This window comes from Heloderma suspectum, chromosome 10 (assembly GCF_057233095.1).
Source record: "Heloderma suspectum isolate Gila_16-S chromosome 10, 16-S_ref, whole genome shotgun sequence".
Classification (NCBI taxonomy): Eukaryota; Metazoa; Chordata; class Lepidosauria; order Squamata; family Helodermatidae; genus Heloderma; species Heloderma suspectum.
Window position 1 is genome coordinate 33,588,404 of NC_139467.1, and position 14,638 is coordinate 33,603,041.

General features: G+C 43.9%; 2 protein-coding genes across 7 annotated transcripts in view; both read right to left on the reverse strand.

The window, feature by feature from the left end:
* The window catches only part of LOC146338092 (uncharacterized), a 54,456-nt gene extending 41,398 nt beyond the window's left edge, over nt 1-13,058 (reverse strand). For both annotated transcript variants that reach the window (XM_084815839.1, XM_084815838.1), the window contains exon 1: nt 1-13,058. This exon is cut by the window's left edge and continues 24,444 nt beyond it. The gene's annotated coding sequence lies outside the window, so the exon portion shown is untranslated.
* MAN1C1 (mannosidase alpha class 1C member 1) overlaps nt 1-14,638 on the reverse strand; it is a 201,414-nt gene that overhangs the window by 114,074 nt on the left and 72,702 nt on the right. Inside the window, exons 2-3 of one of the 5 annotated variants that reach the window (XR_014785156.1) lie at nt 13,690-13,760; nt 13,258-13,268 (exon numbers count right to left, since the gene is read on the reverse strand). Coding sequence is in view for 1 of the 5 variants with exons in the window: in XM_084815837.1 (XP_084671963.1) it covers nt 13,172-13,268 (97 nt within the window). In the remaining 4 variants the exon portion in view is untranslated. Of the gene's footprint in view, nt 1-13,171; nt 13,269-13,370; nt 13,475-13,689; nt 14,377-14,638 lie in introns of those variants that run through there. The other 4 variants (XR_014785158.1, XR_014785155.1, XM_084815837.1 and 1 more) reach the window with 4 other exon arrangements.

The following is a 14,638-nucleotide window of genomic DNA, read 5'->3' on the forward strand; positions in this document are numbered from 1 at the left end:
AAAGACCCTGATGCTGGGAAAGATTGAAGGCAAAAGGAGAAGGGGACAGCAGAGGATGAGATGGCTAGACAGCATCACCGATGCAATGAATATGAACTTGAGCACACTCCGGGAGAGAGCGGAGGACAGGAAGGCCTGGCGTGCTATGATCCATGGGGTCACGAAGAGTTGGACATGACTTAACGACTGAACAACAAATGGAAGATCCAAGTTCAACATCCAGTGTGACCTTCTATTCTCTGCACTCGAAGAATATGGACACTCTAAAAAGGCAGAGGCTCTTGGCAGAAGCGGGCAATAGGATTGTGGTCTGCTAACGATCAGATTCAAGGAACTTGCATCCTCCTCGCCCTAGTCTGGAATGTGAAAGTGATGCCTACAGATAACTATTGGCCAGCTAATGATATCGGTTTGTCCTTGGCAGACTTGGGAGGGTGGGGAGCTGTGGATGGAAACTATCAAGGATAAATGTCAGCTCAGATAGGAATCAGATGGGAAATAGCCAACTACTTTCATGTTTGGATGGATTGAGGAAAACAGATTTGCTGTGACTGATCTCAGAGCAATAAAACCAACCCAGATAAACAAAACCAAAATGTGCTGGTTAAAACCAATAATCGACCAGCCAGCTGCAACTCCTAAAGAAAGAGGACAGCAGGTTATGCCATTCTAGGAAAAGATGAAAACAACTTTGCTAGAGCTGCGGAAGGCAGGGTGAAGGAGATAAAATACATTTTCTCCTGCAAAATGTGCAAAGCAATTCTACATAATGTGGCACGGCAGTTAGCAAGGATGGATTTGGAATGCAAATTGAGAACAACTCTCAAATCGATCACAGAAAAGAACACCTCTGAGGTTTTAAAACTGTATATGAGCCTAAGAAATGAGGGATGGACACCAAAGCCCCTACGCCATCAAACAGGCCCTTTTTGCACCTGCAAAAATACCCGTTAATGTTTCATCCAATTACCTTTTCCTGCATTAAACTCAAGTGCATTGGCTCTTGTTGCTTCTAATTAGCTTGAGCTTGTTTTCCTATAATCTTCAACCAATACCTTGTTTTAAAAAAAAATAAATAGCAAAATGCAACGACTTGGAAAAATGGGTGCTTCAGTGACAGAGACCAGTTGACTCAAGGGACTGCTAATGAGATGCGCGGCCTCCTATCTAGGTCACCCTTGCGTTTATCTCTCCAATGGCATGACAGTACTACACTTGGACAAGTGTTGTGTAACAGAACTACAGAACAAGAGGCTTTCATTTAAATTTATAACCCAGCCTTTTGTTAAGGTTTGGAGCATGTAAACATTTCATTCTCAGTCATCTTTGCAATGACCCCAAGGAAGGCTCATTTCAGAGACGCTAAAAGTGAGGGTGAAGCTCAAAGAAGTCAACCAGCAACACACATGAAATGGAATTTATCAAACAGAAAGGAAACCCAATTCATTTTGAGCTATAAAAGTCTTGCACGACTTGTGATTCACCAAGCTAAATGCAGCCCCAACAGCCATGAATTGGGTCTTTCCTGGTGTCTGACAGCTGCCCTGTTTTTGGAGTTCCATGAAAGCAGCCAGACTTTAACTGAGCCCCTGGCTGACTGCATTTGGCTTGGCTGATCATAAGTTGTGAATGCTTGAGCCTGAGAAAGTCTTTCATCCAGAGGTTAAAACTGTACCTTAGAAAAAAGCAAGCAAGAGAGAATATAGAAGTGTATAAAATTATGCATGGTGTGGAGAAAGTGGAGAGTAAGACATTTTTCTCCCTTGCTCATAAGACTAGAACCTGTGCTCAAATTATTAGGTGGAGGAGTAGGGAAGGAGCCCCTTAATGACATCCATAAGCTCTACCCCTATCTGAGCCATTCTGCCCTCAAGCAGGGACTGACAATTGCCAGAACCCAGCTACTAATGCAGCAATGGATTTTAAGAGGTGGCCATACACAGCCTCAAACTCCATTCTTTCTAATGGAGGGTGCGTGTGTGTGTGTGGGGGAGCTTTTTCCTGGAGGGGTTGATTCAGACTCCTTTTCCCAAAGGCCTGTGCTGACACTGAGCTTTTCTACATGAGGCTGTTAATCGCTGTATCTACTTTTGATTTCATCACAGAATTGAAATCTGAGTTCTACAGAAACAGCTTTTCCTTTCCTACTTTTCTGCTACATAACCTCTAGATGGCACTGTGCTGTAGGGGAATATCACAATTATACAAGTAGGAAAATACCTTTGATTTCACTTTCAGAAATAATACCCCATTTTCCCGGGTCTAAAAAAAACAAACAAACAGGAACATGCTCTTAAAAAACAGAAGCAAAACTGGAGGATTACGATGTTGTCTAAAGAACCCATAAACAACCATGAATAAGAAATCACAAGAGCACAATAAATGCCTTGTGTAGAAAAGCTCACTATCAGGGTCAGAGCCTAGTCAGTTGCTGTCTTCTTCCGCCTCTTCACAAAGGTCTGCACGGAATTCATCTTCATACTTTTTATTTATTTATTAAATTTATTAATCGTCCATCTGGCTGCTCACCCAACCACTCTGGGCAATGTACAGCATATAATAAAACAGTTTAAAACAATAAAATTCTACAATAAAAATGTTTTCTAAAATACCCTAACCCACCCCAAATGCCTGCCTGAACAACCACGTTTTTAATGCATGGCGGAAGCTCATTAAAGAGGGGGCATGGCGGAGTTCCCTAGGGAGGGAGTTCCACAGACTGGGGGCCACCACAGAAAAGGCCCTCTCCCTCATCCCCACCAGTCTAGCTGTCCTGGCTGATGGGACAGAGAGAAGGCCATCCGAGGCTGATCTTGTTAAGCGGCCTGTCTGGTGTTGCTGGAGGTGCACCTTAAGATAGGCTGGGCCGGAGCCATATAGGGTTTTAAAGGTCAAAACCAACACCTTGAATTTGGCCCAGAAAACAACTGGTAACCAGTGCAATTCCTTCAGCATTCCTTTCTGTCCCATGCCCAAGCCTGAAGCCCGACTGAAATGGGTCTAGATAATCAGTTTCTTCCAAGTGTGCCTTCAACTGCATCGCCACCACCCGCTCAATCACCTTGTCCAAAAATGGCAGATTTGAGACTGGGTGAAAGTTGTTCAGAACTTGAGGATCCAAGGAGGGCTTCTTTAAGAGCGGTCTTATCATTGCCTCCTTGAGGGCTGATGGCATCATTCCCTCCTCAAGGGAGGCGTTCACCACTTGCATTTGGTGGATTCGAAGGCCAAAAGATTCCCTGGACAGATGTTCCTGATTTGGATGTCTTTATCAGAGACCCCTACTGGGCTGATTTGTAGCCAGGTTCACAACAGGACCTTGTTTCAACATCATGGGAGCAGGCACCTCAAGAGCATGGTTACAGAGCATTCAGAATATTGGAAGAATGAGGCAGAGTACCTGGTGTGTGAAGTCGTGTACAGCAAAAGACAGCTGTAACATGGCTTCTCTCAGGTCATCACAATTGGTGACATCTAGAGGCATCGACATAATCAACCTGCGGTTAGGTGTCCCCTGGATAAGTAATTGCAAATTTTACAGGTGATAGGGGCCACCTTAGAAGAGACATCCCTCTCTTATACACAGACACAAAATGGGGGAAAGGGATGCCATTTCTTTGTTGGTGCCAGCTGCAGTATAGGTGTGCATCAAATGAAATCAGAGAAGGCATGCTTTTCCAAAATGGCTGTTTTTGCTCATATGCAAAGTTATGAGCAAATAATGATATAGTTAACACGATTAACCAACAAAGCTTTGTTTTGAGGAGCTCTAAAGACAGCCCAATTTTCAAAGACAGAGAACAGACAGAGAGCTTTGGAAAGCTCTATCAGCTTCTCGAGAAGGACACAAGTTGTGACTAAGCAGTCTCACTTTCCAAGAACATTTTATCGTGCTGTCTTTAAGTCAGCAAGGCACACGCTCTGCTGCACACAGCGGAATTGTGTGTGTGTGTGGAACAGAGAGAGAGGGAGCAACAGATCTCCACACAGAACACAAGCAACCTCATATCATTAGACTTTACATGTCAACATCTTTGCCACTGAAGTCCTGCTGATATGCCAGTTGTCACAGCCTCCATGGAAGAGAAACTTGCCAGGACTCACAAAGATGTACAAACCGCAACAAAAGCCATTTTGTTAAAAAGTGAAATTTACACACACAGATGGCAAGGCAACTTGCTTAAATGAAGCCCTGGTTTCTATGTGTACAGCATTAGCATATCGGCATGGAGGGGCCTCGAATTCCTGTTGTGCTAACGATACACATGATGAATGGCCAGCAACCTGATTTAAATGCGATGCTTGTCACATGTAAGTATTTTTTACATACCCAGTATTACTTTTACCTCAGGTCTTTGGTCAAGCCAATTTTACATGTTAAATGTGTGGGGAGGGAGGAACTAAACTAGTCAATACTATAACCTAGCATATGAAGGTGCTTATAAGACTCCTAATAAGAGATTATATGACCAGGGCTGTGTAAATTCCATACTATAAAATATCCAAATGGTGTGCCAAGTTCTGCACCAAGTAAAGGTGAGTTCCGAGGCCTGACTTATGAAGATTAAGCAAATGCTTAATATAATATATATTATATATCAATATAACACTTAACTTAATATAACTCTGCATCATGTATCCTGATAATCTGCCTTCGATTTTTAAGAATTCATTAAGCACTACCACTTTTAAGATTGTCACTGCAGCCATAAGGACTAGAAAAACATTACTTTTTCAAACTAAAAGAAGATATGCATGTGCCACTTCCAAGGAAATCTCAGGATGTTGAATTCCTGGTCAGATACTAGATTTTACACCTGTGTCCTACTACAAGCCATGAAAGGGCTCCTCATTAATACTATCATCATCTTTTTGCCTGGTTCAGAGTTCAGAGATGTTATCACAGAGAGATGTTCTCAATGGCCATTGCATTTACTGTTTAGTGTTCTATTTTGATTCGTTCTGAGCTGCCCTGGCCCACTTCTATGGGAAGGGGGCCTACAAATAAATAGATTAAGAATCAATCAAAACCAATCAATCATCCAGAGGTATAGAACAAACAGGGCCCTGGGCCCAACTATGTTATAAGGGTTGTTTTTATTTGCCATCTGAATTTAAGTGCAGATTAAACAAGGAGACAAGTCACAAGATGATCCTTTAGGCTGCCAACATGGAGCCCTCAAAAAAATACCAGGAGGATGAAAGAAAAAGAAAAGTCTCTAGCATCTTAAAACCACACTGGAGTACAGTGTGACACATCAGGCCTTAACTGATAAATTTTGTTGATGCACCCTTAGAACAGAATTCAGCTCCTTCCTCCATAACTACATAAAACGCTGCCAGGCTAAAGGGATTTAAAACGTTTTGTCAGAATAATAAGTAGATATGACAGACACAGGGAGCAGGCAGAATAATAAGTCTGTTGTATAATGGCAGCCATTGTGGTGACAGGTGTGCTTGAAATGCCTAGCCAGATAATAAATGTGCTTCTCTCTAGCACCTTTGAGAAAAAAGATCACGGTGCACTTTCCAATGTTAATTTGCTCCAACGACTACAGTGCCAGCAGTGAGATGGTGGAAAGGGACAGTGAACAACATTATGCTGGGCTTACCTGGGCGTCCAAGGGTGGCATAGGGGCAGGTAGGGAAAGCCACAATTAGCTGGGCCTTCCAGACATCATGCTGGTATGCAGACAAAACAGACCAGCCTTCCCTGACTTGATGTGTTCCAGATGTGTTACACTGGAACTTCCATATTTCCCAGCCACCATGCATTCCCCTTCCCCATCCCAGTTCCACACTCTCTCGTCTGTGCCATACCCAGGCTCCAGCCAAGTCAGAGTAGCAAGGTTCTGGGAGCAAGGCAAGGATGGGTGCAATAACACAGCCCGGTGGTAAAATTAAAGAAAATCAGTAAAAGGAGAGTCAGGTTCAGGCTCGGGTTGTTCAGGCTTCAGAGTGAGCCTCCAGCTCTGTAGAGGGGTTAGGCCGGATGACACGCCACGGCCTGTTGCTTGAAAGAGGTTTCTTTGCTGGTCTGAAAACCGTTCTAGTTTTCCCCATTACCTTCCTCTCAGAATCTAGCTACTGGATACCCTCTGCAGACTTAAGTATTTATTAGAATTGTTCCATCCATTCAATGGATGGGCCAATCCACCAAATAGATGGGACAGTGCATAGTGGCAGAAAACAAGAGAACAAAAGGACACCCAGAGCCCAGCAAAGCAATCTGCAATATACCACTGAGTTCATCAATAGCGCCCCGCCCCTCATCCAATCTTGGGCATGTCAGCAAAGTAGACTATATGTAATAAAACCAGATTCCCCCTGCTCCAAAGCACCACCCCTGAATAAGGAAGGTTTGGTCCTAAGTGAGCATCATATGCACAACTGAAAAGACCATATTGCAACCTTATGGAACGTGAAGATTTCACAGCACACAAACATGGTTGAAAATAGCCCTGGTGAGGTATCCTCCCTCCCACACAGAAGCAGCTGCAAATAAGTTTCTCACATAATTTTGACACCTCCAGCAAGGAAAGTACCAGGGCTGCCTACGCTACCCAATTGTGACTCATTTCCTTAAACCATTGTATTGGGGTTGGGGGGAGAAATGGGGAGCAGTTATCTCCCTAATTCATAAAATGCATTTAGTATTGTAGGGAGAAAAATGACTCAGCAAGGGGACCAGCTGACTTCATGTTAAGGGAAAGGGGGATAAGAAGAGCGCCAGCAGAAAATGCACTCAGGGGAATCTTTTTTTTTTTTTTTTACCCCAAAAGGCTGCAAGCCCTTCTGCTCCAGGATCTTTTCTGAAGAGCCCTCATAAATGCAGTACAACCCCCTCCTAAATGTCACCAATAGTTTGAGCATGATACACACATTACAATCTTCTCAGGTGCTTGTTCCTTTTTAGTATCATGTTTCTTTAGGAGTTTGGGTGAAACTCATCCATGGGGGGTGGGGAGTTACAAGATGCAGGGCAAGCAGTGCAGATAAAGAGAGCCAGACCCAAACATGGGTCACTTCTGGGCTATAACTTCCCATGTAATCAACCTTGTGAAAGCAAAGTACTCCAGGGGAAAGGAAAGGACTGCTTCTGCCAGGATGCTCCTGTGCTGACAACTGGAAGCCAGCATAACAGACTACTGTCAACTTTGGCCAGTAGGAGTCCATCCCAGAAACAGCGAGAATGGTAGCAAGAGCTTTCCAGATGAAGAAAAAAATTCCAAAGGGTAACACAGGAGCAGAGTCAGAGGAAAGACAGAGGCTTGGGATTCTGCAGTGACTTCATCAAAGGTCCAGAGGCAACTGAGCTATTTTTAGAATTAGAGGGGAGAAGCCTTGCTCTGCTTCCTCCTGGTGTCTTGAGTGGCTGGGTGGCTTAACAATAGATAAGAACACCTAGCTAGACCCAACTTGTGATGCTGCGTCAGTATGGAACTCCTTCATCCCTATGGTAGTTCCTTATTTGGATGAAACTGTAAAGGGCCAGCCTGCAAGGGGTGACAAGACACTGGGGGAGGGAACACACCAAATCTGTGTACCAGGAGAAAGCAAGCTAGGGAAAGTATATGGGTGGTTTCCCAGGAAGCACATAACTGAGCAGCCACAACCGTGCCTCCATGAGTTGTCCCAAGATGAATAGTCCAAAACCAACAATGGAGGTAAAATGCATGCATGGAAAATCCATCCCCAGATGTTCAAATAACTTAAGTCATATTTACCACACCCAGAATGAAATTTTGGGATGATCCCTGTGATGTAATCCATACAAGACTTTGAAATCAATGTTTTGTGGTTTGGAATGAAGAAGCACAAACATGACTGGTAACATGCCATACATTTTAGGGCACTGCCAGACAGAGATTATCCCAGTGTCAGGCACACTGCTGGAGACAACCTAGTTGCCACAAAGCTACACGAGGACTGTGCTGATCCCTAAGCTTGTCCCCTGACGCTCTAAACTTAAGACAGAGGATACACAGTTTAACCAAATCAGCATGGATGGTGTAGTCCATGTTCTACAGTATTTATTCTACTCAAAATATTTGTAACTTACTTTCCCCAATGTTCAAGAAGGCATACCATTATATATTTTCAATAAAAATGCAATTATAAAAAACCTTGCAACAAACATGGCCAAGAACAATAACAAGAGGCCACAGCAGTATGGCAGCATCCACTGGCCCCTCCAAACAACTGGCCAAAGTCCTTCGCAGACAAATACTTAGAGCTCAGAAGGAAGGCACTTACAGGTTTTACTTGGAGTAGGACATTCTGTTAAGAAGGGGCAAACACAAAGTAAGCCCTACTCCCGGGCTGCAGATATTCTAATTTCCAGGATAGAGGGAACTTTGAAAACAGCGCTTTGAAGATACATTCAGCAACTGGGTGGACTTGTACCAGGAGAGGTGCTGTTTCAGATATGGTGGTTCCAGGATGTGTAGAGATTTAAAGGTATCAAGTATCAAAGATTTAAAGGTAAAAAAGTACCCTGTATTGAGCATGGAAATATGTTTGCACAGCATCAGCTGGATGTGACTTTGTCTACCTGTATCTGCCAAAAGGCATTTGGCATTAGCAGCAGCGTCCAGAACATCTTCAAGTGAAACCCCACATACAACACATTCTAGCAGTCAACGCTTGAGGTACAAAAACATGGATAACAGTTGTGAGGTTATGGTTGAGGAAATGTAGACGGCATATTGGATGCAATGGATGGAAGTTGCTCCTGCTCATCACCCAACCTGTTTATCAAACAGTGGCACCAAACCTAGGAGCACATCCAGGCTACAGACTTGTGCCAACACTGCAACATGCATACCGCTACTCCGAGGACATCCAATCCCAACCAGCAGGTCTTGTCTGAGGTTCGGGTTCAACCCCCGCTTGGTCACTCTCATCCATTTGACCACGGTCTTGAGATGCTGGTTCAGAACCAAGGCTTGCCACTCCTGACTCCATTGACTAAACAATGTAGAGCTGAGCACATTAGCATATTGACAACAGGCAACCCATAAAGCTCTGCACAATCTCTCCCAATGGTTTCCTATAAGGAGACCCACCACATTGCATTTCTCAGGGGGCAGGGGAGAGTCTTCTGGTAACTACTTTGGAGAACAGCCTAATAAAAAGGAACAAAGCCAGTTCAGAGCTAAACCAGTTAACACCCTCCAGATGTTCCAAACAACATAATAAGATGTCATGATCCACAGTGTCAAATGTTGGGGAAAGGTGTAAGAGAATCAACAGCACGGCATCCCCACCTCCAGACACAGATCATCTAGCTGATAAGGCCCGAAACCATTAAGGAAGAAAGCATCATCCAATCAATCCTGCTCTGCTATGACCACACATTTGATCAACTTCCTCAGAAAAGAATGGCTCAAGGCAGACCTGTAGCTGGCCAGATATTATCTGAGGGGTTTGCAGTGGAAGGATCTTGTCACTTTAAAGGGAACAACAATCCCACTATACTCAGTTAATTATCTGTACTAACAGATAACTTTCAACTCTGGCCATCCAGCCTTAACTAGACATGAGGGGCACAGATCCAGGTTACATATGGTGGCCTTCACAATTCCCAGCATCCCTTCTAGCAATCTCAAGGGTCACCATGTTGAAAGGATGCAAGCAAATGTAGCAAACAGCATCCTCTGATACCCCCCAGCTTCAGCCATGATATTCAATCTGGAATCATTGTAATGCTTCCTGTTTTCCCAGTTTAACAAAAATCAGGCAATCAGCAATTCTGCCCCAACATAGTCTTATAGAGCCAGTCAGGAGACCATTTCTATCCAGTTTAATAATCTTAAACAGCCTTCTCCAACTTGGTGCTTTCCAGATGTGTTGTAGTCCAACACATCTGGAGGGTGCCAGGTGGGGGAAAGCTGATCTTTAAAAGTATCCAAACTGTCAAATCAAACGTTGGTGACATTGAGGAGCTGAGGTGACAAAGGAAACCGCTTAGCTTCAGAAAAGCAAGGGGGAGGGGGAGAGAGACTGACAGAAAACACCAGCTGTCTAAGCAGCACAAGTATTTGAGTTACCCAAAATACTATAATCCGCTAAAGAGAAAATTATACAAACCAGTAAGCACACAAAGCAAAGCCTTTAATATTGATTTACGTATTCAATATTTCATGAGCACCACCTTTCTCCTGTAACAGAAATGATGCAAGAGGAAATGCTTGGCTGATTTCAGAGAGTTGAGGATCTAGACAGCAGCATTACCAGGTTGAGAGTATAATGCCATAGTTTAAACAAGAGGTGGCTGGGTTTGTTTGGATAAGGGAGAACCCCACCTCCACCTTCTTTATGTAGGGGCTGCAGCGGATCTGGAAGAATGAGGGCAGGGCCTAAAAGAACAAACTGATGGACATGCACTAGTGTCTCAAGCGATGGCCAGGATCCAAAGGATTGACATAATATGGCCCAGCCAGCTCCATATGCCTAATGGAGCCTTGGCCGTTCGTTTCTCAAAAAGCAACCCCCCACCCCAAGCAAGGAAAACTGCTTTTGAAACGGAGAGGGCTGTTCCAAAAGGAAAAATGGCACAAAGCAACAGAAACATTACCCTACCTTCTTAATTCAAAGCCGACTGAAATAAAATCATCTTTAGAGCCCACCTAAACAAAATAGAGAGAGGGAACTAATCACACCCCTTGGGGAAGAGTTAACAAATAGGCCCTGTCTCTTATGCCCACCTGCCTAACTGACCCTACTGGCAAACATACAAGCAGGGTCTCTGCAGCTGATCTTAATGCACAGGCAGGTTCATATGGGTATAGGCAGATGTTTAAGTAAGCTGGTCCCAAACGGTTTAGGGTTCTCAGGGTCAATACCTGCACTTTGAATAGAGCTCAGTAGTGAACTGGCAGCCAATGCAGCTGATGCAGGACTGATGTAATATGGCTCAAGCGCTTAGTCCCCACCAACATCAGGGCTGCGGCAAACTGCACTAACTGAAGTTTCCAAACAGTCTTCAAAGACAGCTCCACTTAAGGCACATTACAATAGGCGGAGTCTACATGGAAACAGAATGAGAAGTGCTTCCAGTATTATCAGGATTTTCATGAAATTGCTTTTGGTCAGTCCCAGGCACACAAAGCAAAAAATGCAGACCATACACCACCTTAAAATCCGCTTTTCACAGGTCGAACGGCACATTAATCTGCCTTTGTGGCTGCATGGGCGGAGTCCAGCTAGTAGAAGTGAACGTCATCAACCCCACAGATGCTGCTCAGCCAGTGACAGAGTCTTGCCCCCACCCTTCTCCATGCTCCTCTGCTCAGGGAAGTTTAATGGAAGACATGAGTAATGTCGGATAGTTTACCCTACACCTCTTCTCCTCACATCCACCGACTGTGAACCAGCAATATTGAAGCCCGGGACAGACCGACAGGCGGGCAGACAGGAGGCACTTAGGTCCTGCATGGAGGAAAGGGGCTGGAATTGCCTCCCTAAGCTAGCACCCTGGAGTCAGCAGCGGTGGCTACTGCTGCTTCTGCTTCCCCAACCTGAACTAAGCCTGCTCCTCCTCCCCACAAACACACACACAGGGGACTATTCTGAAGAGGAGATATAAATGAATCAGCGGCTGCTACCTGTCAATGGAAAAAACAAACTGCTGCGTTGCTCTGAAGGGGTGACCCGGCATGATTCCATGATTGGGGAGGTTTGTTCCCAGCCCTGTCTATGCTCCCTTGCAGTACTGGCTGCCCTCTCTCCTTCCCTTCTGGGTATTCCTTAGTTGTAGGTGTACCGCGCAACTGCAAGGCTAAAGGTGTACCACACGACTGTGAAATACCGAGGCTGGCCACCCTCTCTCCTCCCCTGACAGAGCTGTGAATCATCCACAAAATGATGATACTTTAACCCAAACCTCCCAATGACTTCTGCTAGTGGCTCCATGTAGAAAGTACATGTAGGTTGTAGATGTTGAATAGAACCATGTGGCACTCCATAAGGCAAAGGGCCATAAGTTGGAACAAATGTCCCCCAGCACCATCAACTAAGTACATCCCGCGAGAAAGGACTGAAGCTGGCACAATGCTATGTCTCCTACACCTGCCCTGGTCAGATGACCCAGAAGAATACTATAGTGTCAAAAGCCACTGAGAGGTCTAGGAGAACCAACAGGGTCGACTCTGTCCATCCATTAGAGTGGATCTAAATAATCAATTTCATTCAAAACTGCTTGGAGTTGAGACACCACTACCATTTGATTTTATTGTTCCAATGCCTCTCATTTTATTGTGATTTTATTACTCATATTAAACTGTAGTTTTATTGTTTTATTGTAAGCTGTTCTGAGAGCTTTGCTGAAGAGGTGGCCTTTAAATGTATAAATGAAATGACTGAAACCTGTGACATTTTCTGCTTAGTTCTCTCCTCCTGCCCTCAGAAGGATGTCAAAAATGGCTTTCAGCTCTGTCTGAGCTCTTGCTCTCTTAACTGCTGAAACGACAGCAAAGTGATCATCCCGCTGACGTTCTCAGTAGGGATCTGGCTGTGAGGTGAGGTCATCAAATGATCACTTTGCAATCAGTGTGCATTGTGCAACCCTCTTTCCACCACATAAAACGGGCAGTTAATCAGTCCTGGACCCAACACCAGACTAAATCTATAAAAAACATGTCATAGACTAGAATTTGCAAAGGAAGCTGAACAGTAAGTTCATGCTGCATTTCAGTGGGGTTTTCTTTCATGTTTCTTTTTCTTCCAGAACTAGTTTCAGTTGTTTTTACATACCTAATTCCTGCAGCTGACAAAAACTGTAACAACAACCTATAAGACCTGAGACAGACATACCTCTTTTCAGGAACAGATCTTTTCAGGAACAGAGTGGTTTTACTACTGTCATGGGGACCAGCCAATCTGCACTCTGCACAGGCAGGTGGGGGAAGGAGGAGAAACATGGTTTCCTGACTGTCATAAGGGCCAGCCAATCAACAGTCTGCGCAGCCAACTTCTGGAAACAGAAGAACTGGTTGCTTTTGGGCTTCATTTATGCATCTGTTCTAAAAAGGGTTACTGTAGATTCACTGTGGTTTCAGTCACTCCTCCAAGTATGTCAACTGTCTCTGGCCTAGTTTTATTCTTCCTAAATATTCAGGAAGAAGACAGCAGTTGACAGACCATTCCAGCAAACTGAAGTTCAGCTCACCAAACATGGTTCCGATGTGTCCATTCTTAGTGAGCGGTCTCAGTTCATTTTTCCCCAAGGCATATTGCTTGTAGTTATCCCAAGCAAATTTCATCATCTGCAAGAAAGAAAGACAACTAATGGTTAGCCAGCTATCAGATGGCTTCATTCATATCGTCTGAGAATCACTGTGTTGAAAGAAAGTTATTAGATAAATACCAGATAGAAAGAAAAGATGTGCAATGATAAAGAAGGCTCATTAACACACACAATGTCGTATTGTCCTGTTGTTTCTCAATTCTGGACAGAGGTCAGGAAATTGATCTAAAATTCACAGACAAAATAGCATTTGATAAGATACCTTGCAATTGTATGGAACCTGACACCAAGATAGTAGAAATGGATCACCGAATGTATCATTTTATGACACTGGGAAGGTAAACACAGACCAACAATCCACCAATAGAAAAAAAGGCCTTTCCGCATTTGCCATACATGAACTAGCGACATATTATAGATTAATGGAATTAGATTCTTACCAATCAATATGGAAAGCTTATTCTGAACTCTATGCCTGGCTGACTGTAAAAGTATTTTGTTTATCATGCCCCTGTAAAATTGAAAAAAACACTCAGGAAATGAGCAAAAGCTGTGAACGCTCACTGACAACCCTTGTCCTCCTCCTCCTCTCTCCTGTCTCTACAAGCCTATTTGTTGTTATGGCTGTGTTTGTGTTAATTGTATCAACACAACAAATATATTAACCATTTTTTAGAAATACAGAAAAAAGGGCCACCGGGTACAACAATGAGATATAAACTAAGGGGAGTCTTGCTGAATTCGACTAACACTTTATCTCCTCAAGCATGTTATTTCCCACAGTAGCCAACGAGATGCCACTGGGAATCTCATAAGCAGGACATGAAGGCAGTCGGCCTCCCCTATTGTCCCCCCACCCACTCTGTCCCCCACCCCCACCCACAACTGGCATTCAGAGACACAGTGCCTCTGAACACAGATATTTCATTTAGCTTCTTCACACAGCACATAGTTAAACTATGGAACTTGCTACCACAAGATAAACAAGTTAATAAACATGTGGACAGGGGTGATCCAGTAGACATTGTTTACTTGAACTTCCAAAAGGCTTTTGACAAAGTCCCTCACCAAAAACTCCTGAACAAACATAGCAGTCATGGAATCAGAGGACTCTTATGGATCAGTAACTGGTTAAAGAACAGAAAGCAGAGAGTAGGAATAAATGGTAAATTCTCCTAATGGAGGAAAGTAAATAGTGGGGTCCCACAAGGATCTGTATTGGGACCAATGCTTTTCAACCTGTTCATAAATGATCTGGAATTAGGAGTGAGCAGTGAAGTGGCCAAGTTTGCCAATGGCACCAAAGTATTCAGGGTGGTTAAAACAAAAAGGGATTGTGAAGAGCTCCAAAAGGATCTCTCCAAACTGGGAAAATGGGCATCTACATAG